This window comes from Sycon ciliatum, chromosome 5 (genome assembly GCF_964019385.1).
Source record: "Sycon ciliatum chromosome 5, ocSycCili1.1, whole genome shotgun sequence".
Lineage (NCBI taxonomy): Eukaryota > Metazoa > Porifera > Calcarea > Leucosolenida > Sycettidae > Sycon > Sycon ciliatum.
In genome coordinates this window covers 23719276-23743083 of record NC_088647.1, presented here as the reverse complement: position 1 = coordinate 23743083, position 23808 = coordinate 23719276, and the positions used below count along the sequence as shown (strand labels likewise).

Genomic DNA, 23808 nt, shown 5'->3' with positions numbered 1-23808 from the left:
GCGCAGCCTGGCCTGAGCTGCATGCATGCAAGCAAGGTGGCATGCGGCCATATCCGCCGCTGTTCTGATTCAAAAAGCATGTCGTGCTAGCCGTGCGGCCAAGGAGGCGCTGCCTCTCTCGCGAGGCGTCAGCTGATCCAGTGAAAACAGAAAAGAGAAAACTCTCAGATCGCGATCAGTGCAGTGCACGTGATCATGAGTTATGTTTAGGGGAAGTCCCTCCTTGGACTGGCAAGGAGATTTTGCCTTTTTTTTTTGATTTCGAATGATTCTTTATTTTTGTTTGAAACAATGATTATGTTTGGTGCAATCTCCTCCTCTCTCTCCTCGGAGATACGACTATAAACGTGCATCCAGACCAGAGATTTGTGGTAGAAGCTTCATGAATGAATAAAAGTGGTTCACTGGGCTCCTGTGGCAGGGAAGTTCCTGTGGAAAGTTGGCCAAAGGAATGGCAACCTCTTTGTCGAGAACTACTTGTACCTCCTGACGAGTCAATCGCTATCGACGGGGCAGTGCAAAGCCTGTTCGCCGAGTGCCATGACATCCGACGGCGGGCTGGGTATCCGACTCGCCTGCCACCCGATTGGCAGGTTCTCGCTGACCACCTGTGTGCGCTCGTACCAGTAATACAAGACGACGCTCTGCAGTTGTGAGTTTTTGTTTTGTTTTGTTTGTTTTTTACTAAGTTAGTACACAACCTACATGTACTCGTCAGAAGGAGAGAAGACAACAGAATATACAATAACAAAAGAGCAGGGAGAGTAGGGGCTGCAAAGCAAGCCTGTGCTTGTGAGGCAAGCCCACAACATCGGCCTATGGTCTCGACGTTAGTGTGGGCTTGCGCAACATAACCTATTTAACCCTTTACTGTCCGATTAAAATGTATACGAGCCCACGCAACCACAAAATCTGAAACTAAAATCAGACGTAACTTTGGTTTGAATTTGACGATTTCCACGATCTTGGGCATCCTGGAAAGGTCTTGACGAGACGAACGCAATGAGCCCACACTCGGCGCCACAGGATGCACTGGTCCAGCGCTGCAAGCCAGGGAACGCGCAAAAGCGCTGAGCTCACGCTCGAGATCGATCTCAATCCACCATGTCACCCCTGTTGCTCGTATCGAGCTCAAATATTTTCGTAGAGACTCCCGGGAACCTACTTTTGAATTTGAATCGGTGTAGCCTTGCCAACAGGTGACGTAAACGGAAAATCCCAGCCGTCGACATGCGCTCTGAACGTACATTTCCCGGGACCAGAATTACGAGTGCGATAACTCAGCAACCGCTCTTCGTATCGCTTCGGGGATTGTTCGAGGCGACAGCTGAGACTTTTCTCTTCGACCTACATATTTCGATCTCTCCAAAAGACCTAGATTTGAGCAAGTTACGATAATTTCAAAATGCCTACCCCATCGATCCCATTGGATCGATGCTTGTATGTGCGGACAGTAAAGGGTTAAAAAGACAAGAGAAGGTGAGGTAGAATGGTTGAGGAGAGAGAGAGAGAGAGAGGGGGGGGGGGGGGGGGGGAGGGATTCAAAGGCAGTTCAGATGGCTGTGAACATGATGCAATACTTGGGGGAGGGGGGCTTCAATATGGAAATAGTTCTGAACTGTAAGAGGGAGTCTGTGACCCAAAGCCACTGGCTTTGGTGAAGATGGTAGTGGACATTCGTTTTGAAGGATTGCAGGCCCTTAGGAGATGGCGGCTTGGTGAAGAGGAAGGATGGCAGCGTGTTCGAGTTGTTGATGATGTTGTATGGAAATGCGCGTCTTAATTAAAGGGGAAGTATACCCTAAAATCAAATTTTCACCAGTTGTAGTCTTCTGGGTGCTGAGTCGAATGGTCTTGGTCCGAGGAAGCTGCGACGCTCCCTTCCTACTTGAATCCCAATCGAACTCGCGCACTTCCACCGAAACTGGGTGACTGCGCCCCACGAGATGGGGATTTGTATGCAAAATGTCACTAAAAGCGCCATTTCGTTCTTATAAAAGCACGGATGACCGCGATTGACCCATATGTTGTAGTCTTTTGGACGCTGAGTCGACTGGTTTTGGTCCGAAAAGGCTGCGATGCAGCGTTCCTCCTTTATTCCCAATCGAACATGGTTGAACAAGCGGTCACGTGCTCCTGGGTGCCCAAATCACCTGGTCACCGCGCCAGCAGGCGACAACTTTCACACCAAGGTTCAACTCGAGTTCAACTCGAGTGACAGGACTGCACCCAAAAAAGGTCAAACAGGCTAGTAAGTTGTACCCTGCAGGCACGGTGACCAGCTGACTGGTGTACGCAGGAGCACGTGACCGCTTGTTCAACCATGTTCGATTGGGAATAAAGGAGGAACGCTGCATCGCAGCCTTTTCGGACCAAAACCAGTCGACTCAGCGTCCAAAAGACTACAACATATGGGCCAATCGCGGTCATCCGTGCTTTTATAAGAACGAAATGGCGCTTTTAGTGACATTTTGCATACAAATCCCCATCTAGTAGGGCGCAGTCACCCAGTTTCGGTGGAAGTGCGCGAGTTCGATTGGGATTCAAGTAGGAAGGGAGCGTCTCAGCTTCCTCGGACCAAGACCATTCGACTCAGCACCCCGAAGACTACAACTGGTGAAAATTTGATTTTAGGGTATACTTCCCCTTTAAGCCTAGTTCACATTCGACGGGACGCGACGTAAGGATCGACGGGAAGCGACGGGACAGTCTGACAGCGCCCAATGTGAACACCAGGAACGGGAACGCAACCGTACTACCGTACGGATCGGGAAGCGACGGGAAGAGTTGGATCAACTCAACTTTTCATACCGTAGACGGGCGTAGATGGGGACGCAAGTTTACAAAACGGCTGCATTTTCAGTGTGAACAGGAGACAGCGTCGTGCGCTGACTACTCCCGATTTGTACTTTGGAATTTTTAGCATTTCGAACACTGCACTTCCCATGATAACTCGCAGAATTGCTAACACGACTTGAGTTGAATTTTAGCAAGATAAGGTCTGATGTCACTTATGGTATTTAGGGATAGTTCAGGAGCGTGACAGACGAACTGTTTTATCATTTCCTGGAGCTATTATTTGAATGGCACATCTTTCGAAGCTACTTTGTTGGTCTTCATGAAAAACTGGTATTGTAAACTTGATTTCGCTTCATTCAAAGAGAAATGATAGGAAAGAAGTCCCGAAAGCAAGAAATTAGGTCCAAAAGTCACCGACCGTGCCTTATGACTCGCGCTGCTTGCTGTTGAACGACACAACGACTGAAGCATGTCGTGCCGTACGAATCGTACAAGATTTTACGACTCACCCCAGCCTTCCCAATAGGCCCTTACGTCCCGTACCATCCCGTTCCGTCGAATGTGAACTACCGTATTTTTCCGGTTGTAAGTCGACCTTCGGAGACTGCTGTGGTTCGGCCATGTAGTGAGGGAAGGCGAAGAATCGTCCTCTTTCCAAGCCCTCCTAATGTCAATCAACACAACAGACATACGACGACCCCGAGGACGACCCCGTCTGAGATGGATCGACGTTGTCAAGAAAGACTTACAATGCATTAATCTGTCGCTTCTGGATGCTGTGCAATCTGCTTCTGATAGAGCTGCTTGGCTCGAAATTGTTAACAGATGCGTTGACCTCATGCAATGAGTGAAATGCGAACTGTCATTATTATTATTATTATTATTAAGTCGACCTTTTACGACTAAAAATAGAAGGAGAAAGGGTGGGGGTCGACTTACAACCGGGATTCGACTTATAACCGGGAACTATCAGAATCTTACAAAAAATGACCTGCCCTGCATGCATGAGTGCACCATGTGTATTCATGTTTGCCAGTTTATTGGCCTTTTTCAAGGATTGGGACGTTATACCCTCCAATTAAAGGAATGTTTACATGATTTGTTGATGTGTTAGTAGCAGGGAGTGGTTGGTAGTGCTTCGTTGGGTGAAAACTTTAAAGGGGAAGTTAAGGCAAAAATTAAAATTTCACCAGTTGTAGTCTTCGGGGTGCTGAGTCGAATGGTCTTGGTCCGAGAAAGCTGAGACGCTCCCTTCCTACTTGAATCCCAATCGAACTCGCGCACTTCCACCGAAACTGGGTGACTGCGCCCTACGAGATGGGGATTTGTATGCAAAATGTCACTAAAAGCGCCATTTCGTTCTTATAAAAGCACGGATGACCGCGATTGGCTCATATGTTGTACTCTTTTGGACGCTGAGTCGACTGGTTTTGGTCCGAAAAGGCTGCGATGCAGCGTTCCTCCTTTATTCCCAATCGAACATGGTTGAAGAAGCGGTCACGTGCTCCTGGGTGCCCAAATCACCTGGTCACCACGCCAGCAGGCGACAATTCACACCAAGGTTCAACTCGAGTTCAACTCGAGTGACCAAAAAAGGTCAAACAGGCTAGTAAGTTGTACCCTGCAGGCACGGTGACCAGCTGACTGGTGTACGCAGGAGCACGTGACCGCTTGTTCAACCATGTTCGATTGGGAATAAAGGAGGAACGCTGCATTGCAGCCTTTTCGGACCAAAACCAGTCGACTCAGCGTCCAAAAGACTACAACATATGGGCCAATCGCGGTCATCCGTGCTTTTATAAGAACGAAACGGCGCTTTTAGTGACATTTTGCATACAAATCCCCATCTAGTAGGGCGCAGTCACCCAGTTTCGGTGGAAGTGCGCGAGTTCGATTGGGATTCAAGTAGGAAGGGAGCGTCTCAGCTTTCTCGGACCAAGACCATTCGACTCAGCACCCCGAAGAATACAACTGGTGAAATTTTAATTTTTGCCTTAACTTCCCCTTTAAAAGGCAGAATTGAGACCTCCGGATACGGGGTCGACCTATAACCGGGGTCGACTTACAACCGGTAAAATACGGTAGGCTTTAGGTAGTTAGGAGCACCTGGAGGGAGAACATTTCCAGTTGGGAGGGGTGTGAAGCAGACTGTTGGCATTGTCTCCGGGTTACAGGTGCTGCATGGTGGACAAGGAGAGGGGGGGAGAACCATGGATCTCAGCAGAGGACGACCTGGTTGGCACAGTAGCTTGTATAAGTAGACGAAAGTCAGCGCTGCCACTGTCTGTCGAGCCTCGAGGCTCTTTAGCAAGATGGTGGGTTCCAGGATGTGGAGAGCTCGCCTCTGCACTCTGTTAAGTGTTCAAGGTAGGTAGGAGCAGCTCCCATCCAGACAAGGGGAGCGTACTCGAGCAGTGGCCGGACGAAGCCGTGGTACACAGCCAGCATGCCACGGCAGTCCAGAACGCGAGCAGCTCTACGTAGGAGGCCAAGACGTGAGTTCGCCCTGGCAGCAACTGCCCGGAGATGCGTGGAAAAGGATAGCTTGGAGTCAGCCAGAACTCCGACGGGTTTCAGGTGTGGCTGCTATGGGATGACCTCCCCTCCAAAGTTTATTGCGGGGATAGGCCAAGGCAGTCGATGGCCGGAGATTCGTAGAAGCTGCGACTTAGATGATTCAAACCTTGCGTGACACCTTGTCCCCCATGCATGTATCGCATTGACGGCTTGGAGACTGTCAGCTTGGTGTAGGGCATCGTCACGTGTTTTGACGCAGGCATACAGCAAAGTGTCGTCTGCAAATGTTCCATTTCAGACCCAGGAGCCAGGCAGCTATCAGCATCATTTACATATACTAGGAACAGGGACGGTCCAAGGATGCTGCCTTGTGGCACTCCTGCAGAGATCGGATAGCGATTGGAGCTCTTGCCGCCAATGACCTGTTAGTGTTAGGTAGTCTTTAAGCCAGTCCAGGAGGGTGTCCTCCACACCTATGTTCCGCAACTTGTGCAGTACACCTGTGTGGGAGACTTTGTCAAAAAGCCCCGGCGATGTCGACAGCAAGCACCTCCACAGATCCACCAAGGCCAGATGTGACTGACCACTTGTGGTGTAGTCCCATAAGTAGATCGGATGGACCTAGACCTCGAGTGAGTGAGTGATCATGATGATTTGTGTTGAGTATGTTCGCACTTTTCTGCACTTTTTTTACAGAATGTATCCCGAAAAGGGGGTTTGTCAACTGACAACCACTCTATTCAGTTGCTATTCACACCAGAACGATGGGTGACTGGCCCGAAACGTCATAATTCTTTCGACATCCCAAATGAAGAATTTTTCATCCAGCGCATGCGCCGGGTACACGAGTGTGAATAGCAACTGAATAGAGCGGTTGTCACTCAACTTGTCAGTTGACAAACCCCCTTTTCTTTATAGTGCAGTTGCGTGATATCCACCACTTTCTTAGAAAATGTGTACTGGTAAATTTACATGTGTAGAGTTTATGCGATTACAGCATCAGTGCAGATTCGTTGGCAAAGTCGTGGACTCGCGGCACGGCGATGCACTTGTAGTGACTCACGTTGCATACTTACTTAGCGCCCATAAGCGAATCCGCCGACTCGCGCTTTATACTCGCTCATATCACTTAGCACCCATGAGCGGGTCCGCTCACTCACCCAGTGAAATCATTCCCATAACCTCTATACATATGCCGTAAAGTCGCGGATAAAAGCCGGGCTTATAAGCACATAAGCCGCTTTCTGCATCAGGCTTTAATGCAAACCATGCTTATATGCACCACTGATATTTTTGCCAGGCTTGTATGCACATAGAACCAGGCTTCTACGCGCGACACGCGTAAATCTGCCACTGACTACCGGTATGGCGGCAGTTTTACTATGCACCGTACATAGCGCATACACTCTTGACCTACCCGATCCGCGCTTGCATAGAAGCCAGGCTTCTACGCGCGTCAGGCTTATATGCATTTGACCCGTTTGATTTTCAGGCTTCTATCCGCAATGTGCTTGTATGCAAACCCGGCTTTTATCCGCGACTTTACGGTAATCAAGAGTACATTGCCCCTAAGAGTGTGCAACTCCAGCTATGGGGTCTGCGACGGCAGAACTTCACATCACGTGCCGAACCCGTACACATCATTTGCACCCCGTGCATGATAGATGCAGAGTTGTACGCATCCCTGTATTGGGTTCAACTCTGTTGTGGTCACTTTGCACTGTTTGCCAGCGTAACCTTTTGAACTATGTCACGCTATGTGAAGTTTTGCCGTCGCAGCACTGTATAGAGGAAGTTCCAAAAACCTCAATGCCTTGACAAGACATGCAGAATCCCTGGATGGCACAAAAAAACAAGTGAAAAAGAACTTTTCCCGCCAAAAAAAAACGTTCGATGGCATAGACTCTGCAGATCTGCGTGCAGCACAGTTCGACCCTGCAGTGCAGTTCGATCATTCGGCGGGCGCCCGCCTACCAGGTCAGATCTTGCATGCAGGCTGGTCAGATCTTGAAAGTACTCGTACCGTGCACAGTTCGAAGTGCGAGTGCGCACCGTACATATTTTGGAAAAAGCCGGGACATTCGAGGCGAATCCATGGAGTTTTAGGAGCATTCTGTATCCGGCAAGTAACTGACTTTTCCGGGAGTTTGCTTGAAATTCCCGGAACCCCGGGAGTAGTGTCGATTTTCCGGGATTTTCCCGGTAAAGCCGGGAGGGTTGGCCTGTATGCTATCACACAATATCGTGGCAATAAGTACTTGTACGTGTACATTCACTTGACGTGCAGTCCCTGCTCGCTGCTGCACGTGATCAATTTTTATGGCGCTCGCTTGTTCATACTTGCTCTGTGACGCCCCGACGGCCTTAGGGCTATGGGCTTGTTATGATGATGATGATGATGATGACGTGTACATTCGTGACAGGTGCAGTACCACAATGTTTTCGTACAGCTGTGGCATGCACTTACCAGGTCAGAAAATTCAGTTATGCGGGCTCGATTCGTGATCTTTCATTGGCTGCTAAGAGGCGCAGTGAAGATCGTTACCGGTCACCACATCTGATACGAAATAGATTCATCTGGTTTATTTATTGTCATAATGTTTCTGCAGCACATCACGCCTGCGCGTACTCCCGGAGCACGATCGGCGTCGCCTGGCGTTGCTGCTGGCGCGGGTGCACGCCCAAGTGCCAGTGCACGCACTGCGCGCGTTGCTGAGCGAGTTCCAGCACGTGTGCAGCGATGGCCGTCGTTTGGCCGCCGCCCTGCCCGCCGGTGACGAAGGCTCCCCGCCGGCCGCCGTGCAGCCGGTCGGCGATAATGCCACTGATCTGACGGGTACAATCACCACGCTGGCTATGTGTGTGCGGCGTAGGCGACAGCAGCAGGCCGGTGACGACCTCCGTGGAGAAGATCTCGGTGAGAAGATACACGTATGCTGTCTCTATTGAGATTCCACTGGCAGTTTCCATCAATACTGCATAAAACCCAGAGTGTGCAGCTCGAATAGGTTGCTGTCCCAGCGAAGCTCCTGGATCACATCATTTTAGTGATGTAGTTCGCAGGGTTCTAGCCAGGTGAAAGTAGTGGAGGGGGGGGGGGGGGCAGGGAAAACAGTTACCCCGTAACCCATTTTTCCATTTTCAAAATAACTGTCTTGATATGCGAAGTGCAACGTACGGGGTGAACACCTGACTTCACCCCAGGCAAATGTGCCTTTTATGAACCCTCTAGCACTGACTATCGACTGCATTTCCGTTGAATGGCATGAAAACAAAAATCGAAAAATAAGTAGGGGGGGAGGCGCAAACAGAGTAGGGCAGCCCCCCCCCCCCTTCCCTTTGGCTAGAACCCTGAGTACGTACAAGGAAGCTTCAAGCAGGTCTCCTGCTGCACGACTGCAGCTCAGTTGCGTGCACTATGCCACTTTCCGCTGCAGTTCTGGATCGACTATGATGTACATGTAATCCAGGATATTCGCCATTGCACACACCCTGGACCCATGTGTAAAAGTCAGGAGCTGCACACTCACGAGATGTAACTAGCACGCTTCACTGTATCACGGTACTCATTCTCGGGACAGCTAGCTGTTTCAACCTGGTCAGGTCTCATCAGCGGAGCTCAGAGTGACCGGACTGTACACAAGATCACTCATCTTGACTGCACGCACACTCTGTTAGCATTGGTCTACAGTCAGGTGGCCGCAGTCTGAATTCGTGACAAGCTGCTGCTTTCTTTGTGTCTCTCTCTATTGCCTACAAACTGTAGGCTCAGCTGATGACGAGCATGCTCCCTGCTTGAAGAAGCCCAGGCTTGCTCATGCGGCTAAACCGGCATCGTCGACACCTCCAGGTACAGAACTGTTCTATCCGGTCGACCTCGCCTCTACCCATGACCGCAGCAGACATGAATTTCAAGTAACTGACACACACATACCCTTGGGCCCATTAATTTACGTAGAGCTCACACTTCCTGCCGAACTTGGCAGTTGGCTAGCTCCTGGCTGCCTGTCCGGACCCCCGACAAGCACACTGAACCTCTCACCCGGCAAAACCCGCAAGAAAGCACCCACTCCCTGCTCAATGCGCAGCGTTTGGGGAATTCACCTCTAGTCACTTGAGGTTGAGTAGGCTACTGAAATCTGTGCTCCTGGAGCTTGCGAACGATAATGTCAACATTCTGGTGTTTTGTCTTTGACTTCAGCAGGTGATGTGGTGCTGTTTGAGGAGCAACACAGGTCGCCCGCAGAAGATGCCGGTGCCACTGCCGAGGTTGGGATTGTTCCACTTGCGCCCAATGCAGAGCGGGCACCGCCGATGCAGCGGAAGCAGCAACGGGAACAGCAGCAGCCAATGGCTGACTCTGCTGCCATGCTTTCATGTTCTCAGACTAGCAGTAAGTGAGGGCCACCTTGCTTCCCTTGTGTTGCTGCTCTAGAAGCAATGCATAGCGCTCATCGAACAGACTGGTTTGGTGTCAATGTACATGTAGCTTTATTGTGTTGGTCCCAACTCGGCTGACAACTTACCTACGTGCAGGCTTCATTTCAATATACTGAAGTACAAACTTGCTGTTGTTGTTGTTGTTGTTGTTGTTGTTGTTGTTGTTGTTGTTGTGTGTATGTATGCGTGTATGCGTGTGTGTGTATGTATGTGTTGTGTTCCTGAATTCTGTTTAGCCGTGAGTGGCTTGGTGAAACCGCGTCACAAGCACTTGCCTCGCTCGGACGTGGACTCGCATCCGCAGCTGGCCACCCTGGCCGCACCACCCAAGGTATGACATCACCGAGAGAGTCAGGATGAGAGAACTTGACCCATTTGTCAATGACTCAGTGCTGTGTGATAATCATTGTTAGTACCCATCATCAATAAGACAAACAAACAGACAGACGGGAGGGAGAGGGTTATTTTAACTTATTTGGTATTGTGTTGCTTCTCGGATACTGCATCCATATGATAGTTATGTATGGTGTGTTGAAGCCCATCTTCATCGGCTTCATTGTGCACGTGTATCTCTGGACATTCATCTTGATGAGAGAGACTCTCCTTTTGTTGTTTCGTCTCTGCAGCTTGCCTTGTCACGTCTTCTCGATGACTTCTTGTCGGGCAATGAGGTACTGGTATGCAGTCATAATTGCTTGACGAGTTATGGTTCTGTTACGCCTGTGGCGTTTAACACCTAACCTGGTTCTCATGGCTGCAAGATGCGGACAGTGCTCAAGCATATACATGTACTTTTTAATCAGGCGCGTAGCACCGCCATTGGAGGTGGTCCAGCTGGAGGGGGGGGGGGGGGGGTTGTCCCGGGAAATTTTTGAAACTAGGGTGCAAAATCCTGCATTCTGGGCACTTTTGGCATTGTGTTAAAAAAAGTGGTCCGGCCAAAACCGGACCGGCTGCTACGCCCCTGTTAATGCACTGTGCTTGAGCTATCCACCACTGGCTATACTGTCCAGTGTTGAACATCGGGTTTGGCTTTACTAGCTAATGTTGCATGGCAATGAGCCGTGTAACGTACAAATGACTTCTTTGTAGATTCATCTCAACAGGAGGTAACTTCCAGAGCTTGTGCCATTACAGAACTGGGGATCAGCCTCCTAGCCTAGGCCGTTCTTATTTTCATGTATTACAGTCTATGCACAGTTGAGTCACCGCGTATACATTGGTATGCTGTGCTTGATGAAATTCTAGCCTGGCCGTTCTTCGGCGCTCCGTTCTTCATGGTATTGCATGATTTATGCTACACTGTGTCCAGCGTGCTACCTTCACTGACCTCAGCGTTATTTCGACTCTCTCATTGAACCAGGTAAGTGCTATGGTTCTCTCATTGGACGCTTGCACGTTGGAACCGGAGGAAAGTAAAACGACGCGTAGTTCGCACGAGTGACACACCGTCTGTGCCATCACTTGGCCAGGTGGTTTGGCTCTTAGCTCTGATTGGGAGGTGAATTGCACTTGTGCGTGGTGTGCGTTTGCAACGCTGCACTTGATCCTGATTCGAAACATAGCTGGTCAACATAGCTGGTCAACATAGCTGGTCAACATAGCTGGTCATGGAGACGGTGTGGTAGTCATGTAGGTGCTAGAACACCAAGCGAGGGTTGTTTCTGCCTTTTGTGCATGTTGTTTTGCAGGTGGAAGCTTTTCTCTCCTTCGTCGACTGCGCATCGCTGTCAGAAGCCGTAGTCATGGCTGTTGTGCAGCAGGTAAATAATTCTGGGTGCTGCCATGCTTCTCTTCCCTGGTCACTCCGACTTCGCGATGGTGCATGTGATTGATCCAGTTTATGAGAAACATCTTTGAAAAGATCCACTGAGTGAAAGAGAAGTAGTACTGCCATGCAGTGAACTGAATGCACTGTTTACAACATACAGTGAAATCTGTCTATGACGACCGCTGCTCAAGGGACCTTCAAAGTGTGGTCTCTGTAACCAGGTGGTCTCCGTATCCAGGGTCGTCTGACTGGAAATAGCATCCCTTGGTCCTGGCTGCAGCGGTCTTCTGGGACAGGTGGTCGCCTTATCCGAGTGGTCGCCTTGACAGGTTTTAGAACATATGCTGGAAAATATCTCGTCACATCAATTCCTTGTGCAGCTGCTGAATTTGATGCATTGGGCCAATTTGAAAATGCTTCGTTCAACGCTAGACTGTATTGTGACTGACTCGGCCAGTCACTCTGATCCCTGCGGATGAGACCTACGAAGGCTGAACAGCTGGCTGTCCGGAGATTGAGTATCCTATGTGCTACGTGGTGGTGTGTTCCCTTGTTTAAAAAAGAGTACTTTGAAGTATTAGTGTTGGCTCACCGATGAACTCCGTTCTCTTGACTGTTTTTTCCAGCTGTCAACAATGCCCGCGGAGCTGGGAGTGAGCGTGTCTGAGAATGTGTGCTCTGCACTCGTCTTGCCCAAGGTTAGCAGATTGATCTTTGTTTCGCGGTGCTGTTGATGCGCTTGTCCTGCTCCTCTTTACCTTAGTGCTGGGACAGGGTCCGCACACAGACGACATACACTTGAAGTTCAAGTATGTTTCGGGAACACGAAAACCAAGATTTGAGGACTTTTCTAGGATATTTTCAAGCGACCAACCGTACAGCAAACAGCCGCACAGCAACTATTTTAAATATGAACAGCACATAACGTTACGGCGGAAATTACATACTAAAGACCTAGGAAATAAAGCCATTTGAAATAAAGACCTAGGAAGCGATTTTATTACAGGCACTGTACATGTGACCGAGCATCAAGAGCATTACGAGAGTCACAGCGTGATGACCATAATTAAAAGATATAAGAAGAAGACCATAAAGATAGCCGCAATCAATAAGTCGAGCTGAATCGACATTTGTGTATACTTCATTCATGCAATGTAAACAGTGGAGACCATAAAGATATAAATGAAATTAGAAATGAAAAAAAAGAATGAAAAGGTAATTGGTGGGAGAGCCACAGTAAAGAGAGAAAACCAAAAGAAAAACACTAAAAGACAATTCTAGCTCAGTTCTTTTGAGCATTAACAAGGCAGGCCAATTCGGACACAACAGAAGCCAGCTCAGCAGCCTTCGTTTTCATAGTACGATGCATGCTGTTGGACTTGCACACCCAAGTAAGGTCGCCGGTCTGCTCCTCTTTCTCCGAGAACTCATCTGCAGATAAAGAGAGCGATGAGATAGTGTCCTCCAGTTGCTTCTTTTTCTTTCTGCACGCGCCAACCTCCTCCTCCGCAGCCTTCCGCTTCCTGGACTGAGCAGTGTCCTGTTCCTCTCTACGCTGCTTGTCCAGGTGCCGCTGGTATACCTGGCGTGTAGAGCTGGTAGCCAGGAGGATAGCAGGTTGGTTGGTTGGTTTCTTTTATTTGAATTCGTTTAGAGCACAGGCAATTATGCCTTCTCACCAGAGGAAAAAACCTCCGGTTCCTACTAAGAACGAATAACATATTATGGGAGAAGGAAATATTAAAAAGAATCATAAAATGAGAATTCCAAAGTATAGAATTCAATGGGTGTGTGTACATGTAAGAAGTGAAGAACACATAGTGATAACATGCAGTAATGTGTATGATGAATGGGGGGGGGGGGGGGTTATTGCATGCACACTGCTTTTAAAAGTATAAAGATGAGGGATGAATGTCAAGCAAAGCGGTACCCATGAAGGAAGTGATACCGAGCGAGGAAGGAGTGCGTTTAACATTGGTTACAAATTACAATCAATTCTGTCCAGAGCCAGCTTAAAGGCACAAGCCGCATTGTGAAGGCGAATATCACTTGGAAGGGCATTCCAAAGAGTGCTTCCTACAAATGTCAATGACTGACGACCAGAAGGTCCCGGAAGGAAAGGCACTTGCAGCAGCCGCTGTTCCTGTCCTCGAGTAATTCGGCAATCATCCCGGGATGTGTGGCCTGTATTAGCCGTCAACTGAAAGTAGGTGTAGAAAAGAGAACTTGCAAGATCATGTAGGCAACGGAAAACAAAAAACAGAACCTTGTAGTGAAAAATGTGCCACCCACTGCAGCAACGTGGTCGCAAATTGAGCGCCGTGCAACGAACCCAGCTTCTGACAGATTGTCATCCTCCACCTGGCGGTTCACGCTGAAACCTCTCTCGACAGTAGCCTGCCCATGAGAGGGTAGAAGGAGGTCACGAACAAGCTTCCACAGCTTCGCATACCTGGGGTTGCTGGCCATGTCGGTCCTAAGCAGGTGGTCAATGCGTGCATCTGCTGGGGTCGGATCGATGCAGCACATGCAGACCTCTTCAGAGGGATGACCGAGGAGAGGAAGTCGTTGTACTCTTTCAGGATGTCTTCACAACCAAATTCCCCGCCGCCTTCCGACTCTTCCTGCTTCACTAAAAGCAGCACAAACACGCTTCATCAGTTTCATGCACTCTTCCTTCCCCGAAGACACGGTCATCTTGCGTGGGTCAAGGCAGGAGGCGGAACGAGCCAGTGGAAAGGATAGTGGCGACTTTTCCTTCAACTTCTCTACCAATGCAACAACAAAGTCCTTGCGCTGGGCTCTCCGGTCGCGGCACTGGAGTTGGCTTATCTTCTTGCCAGTGACGAGCTGCCGTGCATGCTCCTCGACAGCAAATCCCATGTGGACCTTGGTAATTGGCAGAAGAACTGACTCATCAGTGATATCGATGGCCATCAGGCGAACCGTGGAGGAACTAGCACTGAGGGTATCCTGCTTCACAATGCGGCTCAGGAGGCTACGTAGCATGGACTCCAGGGCACTGTGCAGGAATGGCACCATTGGGCAGTCAGTCTGGAACTTGGTGAGGAGTGGCTGCACCTCCCTTGCCATCGAAGCAATGCTGCTCCACGCGCTCACAGCCCCCTCTGCTACAGGCAGATTATTCTACCCATCGGTGCTGGCAAAATTTCAGAGGAAAGACACTGGATTCCGTAACTCTTGTGAAGTCTTCTCGTCTTGCAGGGCTGTCCCTGAAACAATAGTAGAGAGCCTTCAACAGCGCAATCACACCCCACCCAGACTTTCTTGCTCCATCCTGGAAAGCCATGTGCACAACGTGTAGGCCACAGCTGCCGATATCAACAATAGATTTATTGTTTGTGCGCTGGAGCTCTTCCTTCAGCAATCGGTGAAATTTCCAATATACCGTTGGTCCATCCATTGACACCTGGACCAGTTTGCTGAGGCCGAGTTAATCGGTTGCGGCATGGAAATGGTGCAGCAGATCGTTGGCTGTTGAGTGAGCCAGATACGCTGATGTAAGGTAGCGAGTTGCTACAGAGGCGCAATCCTGACCAGAACTCAGTAGACGTATCTGTGTGGTTTTCGTCTTGAAAGTGTGGCTCTCGTCAAATAGCGCCACGAATGACTCTGCCTTGTTAACTTGCTTCTGCAGCAGGTCTTGGAAGAATGTACCTAGGCCATACCTACAGAGATAGCCGCATTTGCGTTCACCACCAGAGTATTTGCCTGCAATTTCACTGTCTGGGAACATCCTGCTCACCAGAGGACCAATGTTACTGCTGGAACTGTGCGAGTGGTGCGAAATACACACTTTGAGTGCACACAATACTTCTGCTTGCAAGCAGTCCACACGAGTGATGTGCGATGATAGTGATGGGGTAGCGTTGTGGGAACTCACCAGATCACTATTGTGGTAGCGCTGGGCTAGTACTATAAGTACTGCTGTTGGCACTGGCGCTGCTGCTATCAGCTACAGCTGTTGACAACGGGACGAAAAAACGATTCACTGTCAAAGCTGGAGTGCTCCTCTCCACAGCTTCGCAATGCTTTTCGCCCTTCGCGTGACTCTTGACTGAGGAGATACCGCCGCCTGAAATATCAAAACCTGACCTGTGAAGTGAGCATCGTGCTCTGAATTCGTCGCTGAGAGTAGCTACTAGCCACTTGCGGAACTCCGGTGTTGACGGCCAAGCGTCACGAAAATGACATTTTCCCTTTGGAGGCGTTTCCGCTACCACTGCTCCGACGCACAGCGAGTTACAAGAAACAGCACACCATGTACCAGTAAACTAGAGCCAGTAGAGGCTAGACTAGTGCTACTTACGACTTGAAGAGCGCGAGCAACTAAGGGGCTATCCGGCATTACCGATAATTTTCACGAAACGAAAAAGTTTAGTTTGGACCCTCCTCCACCCACCCACCCCCTGAACGAAAAATAGATTGACTTGACAGCAAGAATGCCTAGATGTCTCACATATCAATATTTTTTCAAAACGAAACTCCCCTTGACCCACCCACCGATAAACGAGACTTTTTCTCTTCGTGTAAAATATCGATAATTATGGCCCCTAAAGTAGTTACTAGTACTTGAAAAATTCGAAATGTGTAGCTTTCAACCCGTGGACCTACAATATCTGTGTAGACACAGGACCACTGCCCTTGATGTACACGCTGTACATCACAGGGCTAGGGTACAATGATGCTGCCAAAAAAACTGAATTTCAAGGATTTTTCGGGACAAGCCGTGTATTTTCACAAGATCACGGTTTTTTCAGTATATTCTATATTTTAGGGTTTTCAAGGGTTGTGTGGACCCTGTGTGCTGTTGAGGACAGCGGAGGAAGTCTTGATGTTCTGCCCCGTGTGCGCTGTTTTCTGTTCTCTTTGCATGTCTAATTAGGGGCCATTCGTAAATATAGATATTTATTTAGAAACGAAAACTAGTCGTTTAGGGGGGAGGGGGTTGAGCGCCTGTTCGTTTCTCGAAAAATATCAATGTACATTTTGCATGTGTGAGCATGTCCAGAAATAACTACCGAAAATATCGATAATGAACACATACAAATGGTACATTCGTTTCTCGGGGAGGGGGTTGAAGAGAAACGACTAGTTTTCGTTTCTTTTAAAATTAATATCGGTAGTTACGGAAGACCCCATAGTAATTACACTAGTGCATGTAGTCTGTTTCCTTTGAGGAAAGTTCTACTTCGAGTACAGTAAAACCTGCCCGAACCGGACGCCCTTGATGCAGTAGAAGCTGTCCTGATATGACAGGATTCCTTTCGCTTGATCCAGGGATGCACGTTCGATCCACAGCACTTTGTTGCATGACAATTTGTCCGGTCAATACAGGATTCTGCTTGATACAGGGTCCGGCAAACTCAGGTTTTACTGTACGTGATAATATTGTTGTAAAAGAGATGAGTGTTGACAATGTTTTGGTGTTGCAACATGAAGCCAGGAACATGAGTTGCTCATTGCCAGCCTGGCTGTCCACCCATGTCAATATTCTGATGGAAAGTGTGTGCGTGCCGTTGCGCTTCAGGTACTGTCGCTCGCCCAGCTGGCGTCCCGCTCCCTGCACGCTGGCCTTGTTCAGCTGCTGGGCCGCTATCCCCGTGCCGCCATCTCGTCCGTCCTCATTCCGGCGTTCAGCGATCCAGCTTCAGCAGGTGAGTGCCAGTGCAGGCTCGTTGCCAAGTCTACTGTTCTCATGGTTACATATGCACGAAGTACTAGTAGGCCAAAGAGTTTAAAACAGGGTTATTCATGATAAAAAAATACAGGAAATAGTGGGCTGTTTCGCTAATTATGGTGCATGGTGCACGGTGCATGTGCATGCATGTGTATTGGTGTGCTGGTGTAGGCGGCTTCCAGTGTGAGTTAGTCCGACGTCTGGTCCGTGACGTATTGGACGCCGGGCAGCGCGAGAGTGTGGCCAGCGGTTTCCTGGCCGCTTCGTCTCGCCTTGATGCAGCCACGGTGTGGACGGAAGACCAGATCTCCTGCTTTCAAACGCTAGTGGAGGCGAAGGTGAGGGGTCAGCATTGCACTGTGATGAGGCATTTGTTGTTGTTGTTGACTTGTATCTTGCTTCACCAATTGCACAGGCATTGTTGCCTTCTCGCCGTCCCACATTTGCCTGATGTCTGTGTTCCAGTAGTCTGTGTGCGTACGTACGCACTCGTGAGATTCTTTATGCCGTTGCTGGCCGAGTATGTGAATGCGCAGGATGAATTTCCATACCATAATGTACATGATTGTACTTATATCCTTTTAAATTCTATCTCCTTTGTGTTCCCTTTTCACAACGTGAGGCTGGTGGCTTCACACAGTTCGGAATGCGTCCTGATTTTAGTTGTTGGTCCCGGGTTTGAACCATTCTGACTGTGCGGCTACCTATACCGTAAAGTACCGCCAGAGCGCCCCACCATCTCATCCTTTCGTGGACGTATTGTGGAGGTGGTCTGCTGTCTGTAGGTCATACGACATGAACCTTGTACACATATAGCACGTTTTGCAGTCAATCCGTACCTTCGAGCGGACACAAGCTCCACACAAAACCTGCCAAGTGTGACCTTAGTACACTAAGATTCTTACATCGTACAAACTTCGTTGCCCTCTGCCATACGATTGTCCTTTCTCTGGCTGTAAAATCAAGGTGGGGCGCTCTGGCGATACTTTACGGTACAGGTTCCCCACATGTTCTTACAATGAGTCCACGTTGTTTCTATGTGCCCATAGGTATTGATGGATGCCGAAGTGTGCTCCCACCTTGCCGCCTGCTTCGGCCAACAGGCGCCGCTGCAGGCCAAGAACTTGAAGTTTGCCAAGCTGCTCCTGGCAATCGTGCAGAAGTATGGACCCCCGGTAAGTGATGTACAATTCGAATTTCTGTCAAGCAATCGGTCTGATATTGGCGCATACGGGTGTCACTGCTTTTGGTTCTCCTTTGGTCCACCTTCTCAGTCCTTGGTTACTCTAATTTCAGAAATTTTAGGTGCTCCATATTTTCGGTATGAGGGCAAAAGGTACAGAGAAGTAGTTCTCTATTGGATTATGTGTGTTAGTGTTTGTTCAGTGTATTGAAATTTTAGGTAGGAAACAGATGCACTGAACATATCGAAAATAAAAGTACACCGAATATTTGTGAAATTACAGTATAATTTACAACCTAAAACAAGAGCCTTTACTTCAGAAGCATATCCAGTAGTTTCATCAGCCGCAGCTTGCTATGGCAATCCTAAGGTCATGTTTGGTCATACCGGGACATACTCATAAAACATGCATACGGTGCCATGCAGTCTAGTGCTTGAAGAGATACTTCAAAATAGGAAAGGCTTGGTCTGACCACATGGCCCGGGGCAGGGGGAGTCATGGAAAGCACGTCCAGGAAACTGCAGTGCCACTTTGCTACTCGGCTTTGAGAGCGATTGTTTTCGTTCTTTTCTAATCTACCAACGTGTTTGTGTTGACTGCAGATGCTTCCTCATGTCGGCACCCTGCAGACTGCAGCATCAGCTTCCACCACTTTTCTGAAGAAGCCCTTACTTGCAGCCATCAAGAAATTAGGATGACAAATTCAATGAAACCGACAATGAGAGCCTGTACTAGTGGCTCCATTGTAGCCTTTTTTTAAATATTTTTTATCTCTACTTTACTTTTTTTCTGTTTTTGCACTACAGTGCTGAGTGGCAGGCACCACCCAGAATTTGGAAATTGAAAACCCAAGCCCTCTTGGAACTCTTTTGAGCCGGGTGAAAAAAACATGGTGTGTTTGCCGGGAGAATTTGGCCTTTTGCTCGTGGATCAAAAGGAAAAGTGTCACACAGCGCACATGCATGGCTTGTTGAGGGTAGGGGAGGGGGCTTGGCTGGTTAGCATATTTTCAAGAGATGTATCGTCTTTCAGCAATCATGTGGTGCACGTGTGTAAGGCCACGGTTCTCTGCCATCAAACGTGTGCAATGCGCGAGGGCAACCGGCTTTCAGAGACCACGTCAAAGCCACTACCACGCACAGGTAGACATCGCTGGCACAACAGTTTGCCGAAAGTAGTGCATTGGTCAACAGGTATGTGTACTTCGAAAAGAAAGTATACGAGCCCCGAAACCAACAAAGATGGCAGGTACAACGATACACCTTCAGCCGAGCCCGTTGGCAACAGACCCAACACTATCTGGCATACGTGTACCCGGTACCCACCAAGCGAACTCCATTTCAGCTAGCTGACACGCACACACACACACACACACACACACGCACGTTATTAGCGAATTTAAAACCACAAGACGCTCTCAGAAAAATATCTACCATCCTACTGCTTGCTGTTGTCAGACAGTCAAAAACATGCAAAAACATACTAAAAAAGCTGTTGGGCTGCTAGTTTGAACATGGCGGAAGAAGTTTGTGGAAAGGTGGCAACATGTGAGTAAGCAAATTGGGTTATACAGTGGACGAATGTGACAGCGGTATCAATGTCTTATCCCGGTGGCCAGCTCATCTGGCGCCCGCCGAGGACGTGCAGATGCAGGTGGTAGACGCTCTGCGCGCCGTTCTTGCCGTTGTTGATCACCACGCGGTAGCCATCGGCGTCGAGTCCCTTCTGCACCGCAACCTTGCGTGCCACTGTCAGCAGATGGCCGAGGAGCTGTCACACATACAGCAGATACAGGCACAGTAGTAATAGGAAAGCATTGGTTGGTTGAAAACATGTTGCTTGGTTGAAAACATGGTGCTTGGTTGACAGCATGTTACAAGTCCTTCGTCTTGTAACATGCTGTCAAGTTGTGTCAGCCTAACAACATGTACGTGGTAGTACAGAGAAAAAGGACGTGTCCAGTTATTGCTATACGTCAATTGCAGCACAGGAGCAAGTTAGTTTCCGTATCTTAGTAACAATCTGTCAAACTTGTAGCACGAAACAAGAACAGCTAAAATTAAACCCGTCCTGATCTTAGCTCGTAACAGATCCAAGAAAACACAGGCCCATATGATCAGCAGAGCCGTGTGCTTCTCACACCTCCGCAGCTTGCCTGGAAGCTATTACCGTATTCATGGTATTACCAAGAGTCAATAAACCTGAGCGTGCCACTACACATCTTGTCTGCATAAAACCAGTGCCGCCAGGCAGCCTCCTTTGCAATGTTCAACAGTACTCTTCGCAGCCTCTTTTGCAACACATAATGGCACAGTATGCAGCCACCGTTTTCTTTACTCTATTTCACACACTTACGGCTTTCTTCATTCAGCTCTATTTCACGCACTTACCTAGGGTACCCTGTAAAAAGACTCACAGTCTGTGGGGATTGCCCTAGTAAAATAATAAATACTACTACTGTAGTAGTACTACTACAGTTCCACAGCCATTTTTTTGCATAGGTCATCATGAGTCGCTCATTATGTAAGTTCAGAGGCACATTGCCACATCGCTCAGGTGATGATTGAGGACAATTCGCGAGCACGTTTCGCCACCTGTGCGTGCAACACGCCACAGAAATCGCCTCGGTCGTATGGCTAAACGACGGAGCAAACCGGTGTGAGACGCAGCACAGGTGAGTTACTATAACCAAGAGTCCATAAACAAGAGTATGCAACTGTGATCTCTTTTCTATGGGCCAGATGCACGACGCGCTGCCTTCATTACATCATTCAGCTGCAGTCCGCGCACTGCGGAAAATCAAACATCGCACTTTCACTCTGATTTGAAATGAACTTTTGTACGGAACTGGAGTTCGCGCGTCGGAATTTAGACATCGCGTAGGTACTGTAGCGAATCGAGCAAAAACGGATAGGCTCGCACGGGAAATTGTGGGTTTGAGTGCATGCTTTCATAGCGTGATGGAGGGAATTACGTAATGAAGGCAGCGTGCCGCGCACTGACCCATAACCACAGTTGCATACTCTTGTTTATGCACTCTTGCTATGACCTAAATAAAAATCTTCGCCGTGGGTTCAGTCTCCCAGAGTCTGGTATATGTACCACATTTTCCGGCGTATACGTCACACTGGAGTATACGCCGCAACCAGATGTTTTGTCACGAAATACACACATCTACCCTGTATAATTATCACAAAAATTAATCATTTGACCATCGTAGAATGAGCTTCACTGACTTTTTTTTGGGGGGGGGGGGGGTATGAGTGTTTAAAGTGTGCGGCTTGTAATCCGGAAAATATGGTACTCCGTCATTACTCCGCATAGCGGCAGCACTGAATCCAATTGAATAAACTGAATGTTCAGTATACCATGTACTCCATGACCCAGACTCTATCATGTAAAGTACAGCGTGGTTGTCTGGCGGATATTACTCGAGTTGCAAGGTTTATTTTCAACTCGAAATATACGAGCTAAATTGTACCGCGACATGCAACCAGTAGTTAGCAGCATACTGGCTGCTGTGCATTTGCATGACTGTTTATATCTGCTCGCAGAGACAAGATTCCCGTCGCCGGTTACAGAATCCATGAAGGAGACACCATCGTGGACTATCCACAGCATAAGGAAATCAACAAAAGTTTAGGGTATTGCTCTTACGGCTTCGTCTTCATCAGTTGCCTTAGAGAGCTGGGCAATGGGCTTGCGTGGGATGACGAGGAAGTGAACCGGTGCCTGTGGGGCCAGATCGTCAAAGGCCAACGCCTGCAAAAGGGACAGTGTGGAAATTATGTGTTATTGAAAATATTTCCTGAATGTTTCGATTGAGAAAAACATGGGCCTCCCAATGTTTACCGTGTCGTCTTCGTAAACAAACTTGCAGGGGATCTCTCCACGAGATATCTTGCCGAAGATAGTGTCTTCCTCCGGCGCAGCAGACTGCGCTTTCTCTACTTCGCTGGCCATTGCTCGAACCGTTTAGAGCAGGACAAAGTCGCTACTCGTACTCAGGTGAAAACTGAACAAAAGCGAACATGCAAACGTCTTTTCAAACCACCAGCATTGAAAAATTTTAGAATGAAAAAACATGTGACGTCATTGTATCTCGTGACGAGGACCATGACATAATCAATAATAATCATGATTACTAGTTTCAGGTTTTTACCGTACCGTTTCTATGGTTGTAGCCAATGAGCGACGTTCCCGCGGTGGCCTTGATGAGCCGATAAAGCCCGTGGTCAATGGATACGGAAAATACGGTAGCAATAAAGCCCGTCGTCAATGGCACCCCGTACTCTGTCAGCCTAGCTCTGCAGGGGTCTGTGGCAGTTTTTCGTTGTCAGCTCAGTTCGCATCTCACATTCGACTGTGAACATGCTCTGGTACCTGGAAACAGCCTGTCCAAAAACGGCAACATGAAAAGTGTCTACACATCGTGGTCAGTTTTCAACTCAAGTTCTTGTTGTCGTGAGTGGAGATGAAATTTTACGATAGTTGTGAATAAGCGAAAGAGCATGCACCTATCTATCTGCTAAGAAGCAAGCTGAAATAAGTGGCACACATCGCGATCAGTTTTCCACTTTCTGTTCTACATGTCCTAAAAAAAGCTAAAAAAGGAGTTGACGAACTTTTCTGATAATTTTGGGGAAGCGAAAGATCATGGACCAAGGGTCATCCCATCCATGAGAAGCGGACGGAGCTGAAACTCACAAGCTGAAGGAGCTGAAACTCACAAGCTGAATCCACTACGTCCCCGACCACCACCCCTATACGTGTCTTGCTTTTATACCAGAAAGGCGAAAGACAAAACCTGAAACACCATCATAAAGGTCTGGCAGGACTTTTCGCCTTCATCAAGGTCTCGTGCGTACGGCCGCGGGCGCAGGCCTCGGCGCTACGCGCCTTGGCCTGCGCCCTTGGCCGTACGCACTCGGCCTTGATTCAGCCGTAAAGTCCTGCCAGACCTCTATGATTGTCTACATCAAGCAGGGAGTCGTAAAATATGGTATTTTACGACTCCCTGGTATCAAGACTCATTCAAGAGTACACACTACACTACAGTCTAGGCTCCGGCGGATTATGCTCGCGAAATCATGGAATTATGCTTCCATGGATTCTCGCATTATGCTCGTAAAATCCTCATATCATAATACTCGGGGATATTATATTCACTTTGTTGTACTTATGGAGCCTCAAAGTTCGGAAAATTGTGCCTTGTCGTACTTGCAAGTTGCAAGTGGCCATAAGAACAACAAAATACGTGAGTATCCCCATACCAAGCTGCAAGGTGTCCATGCATGTTAGAGATCAACATGGAGAAGAGAAAACATTACTTCTTCTATTCATCACTTGACTTCTTTTGTACTTCAGTAAAAATATTATTTATTTCATTGCCAAAT

General features: G+C 48.5%; 2 protein-coding genes across 3 annotated transcripts; one reads left to right on the top strand and one right to left on the bottom strand.

Annotated features, from left to right (window-relative positions):
- The first annotated feature begins 323 nt into the window (after positions 1-323).
- On the top strand, positions 324-19308 carry LOC135818101 (uncharacterized). Of its 2 annotated transcripts, none has more exons than XM_065331427.1 (13): positions 324-652; positions 7926-8233; positions 9083-9166; positions 9521-9709; positions 9993-10087; positions 10383-10427; positions 11069-11119; positions 11448-11519; positions 12154-12225; positions 17079-17205; positions 17400-17566; positions 18278-18403; positions 19015-19308. In XM_065331427.1, the coding sequence occupies exons 1-13, from the start codon at positions 387-389 to the stop codon at positions 19108-19110; spliced, it is 1698 nt and encodes a 565-aa protein (XP_065187499.1). In that variant the 5' UTR covers positions 324-386; the 3' UTR covers positions 19111-19308. The 2 variants fall into 2 exon arrangements, with proteins under 2 accessions (XP_065187499.1, XP_065187498.1); XM_065331426.1 differs by having other exon boundaries at positions 9518-9709; positions 19015-19307.
- Positions 19309-19829: 521 nt separating this feature from the next.
- Positions 19830-22438, bottom strand: LOC135818102 (adenosine 5'-monophosphoramidase HINT1-like). The gene is made up of 3 exons (XM_065331428.1): positions 22265-22438; positions 22070-22174; positions 19830-20182 (listed from the first exon to the last, which is right to left on the bottom strand). The coding sequence occupies exons 1-3, from the start codon at positions 22373-22375 to the stop codon at positions 20015-20017; spliced, it is 384 nt and encodes a 127-aa protein (XP_065187500.1). The 5' UTR covers positions 22376-22438; the 3' UTR covers positions 19830-20014.
- Between the last annotated feature and the right edge of the window lie 1370 nt (positions 22439-23808).

Excerpts from the sequence above, each read along its gene's own strand:
- LOC135818102 (XM_065331428.1), bottom strand. The coding sequence starts at position 22,375 with ATGGCCAGCGAAGTAGAGAAAGCGCAGTCTGCTGCGCCGGAGGAAGAC. Across the intron at positions 22,175-22,264 it reads TTGTTTACGAAGACGACACG|GCGTTGGCCTTTGACGATCT; the intron begins GTAAACATTGGG and ends TCCCTTTTGCAG. Across the intron at positions 20,183-22,069 it reads CAACTGATGAAGACGAAGCC|CTCCTCGGCCATCTGCTGAC; the intron begins GTAAGAGCAATA and ends TATGTGTGACAG.
- LOC135818101 (XM_065331426.1), top strand. The coding sequence starts at position 387 with ATGAATAAAAGTGGTTCACTGGGCTCCTGTGGCAGGGAAGTTCCTGTG. Across the intron at positions 11,120-11,447 it reads CGACTCTCTCATTGAACCAG|GTGGAAGCTTTTCTCTCCTT; the intron begins GTAAGTGCTATG and ends GTTGTTTTGCAG. Across the intron at positions 12,226-17,078 it reads CTGCACTCGTCTTGCCCAAG|GTACTGTCGCTCGCCCAGCT; the intron begins GTTAGCAGATTG and ends GTTGCGCTTCAG.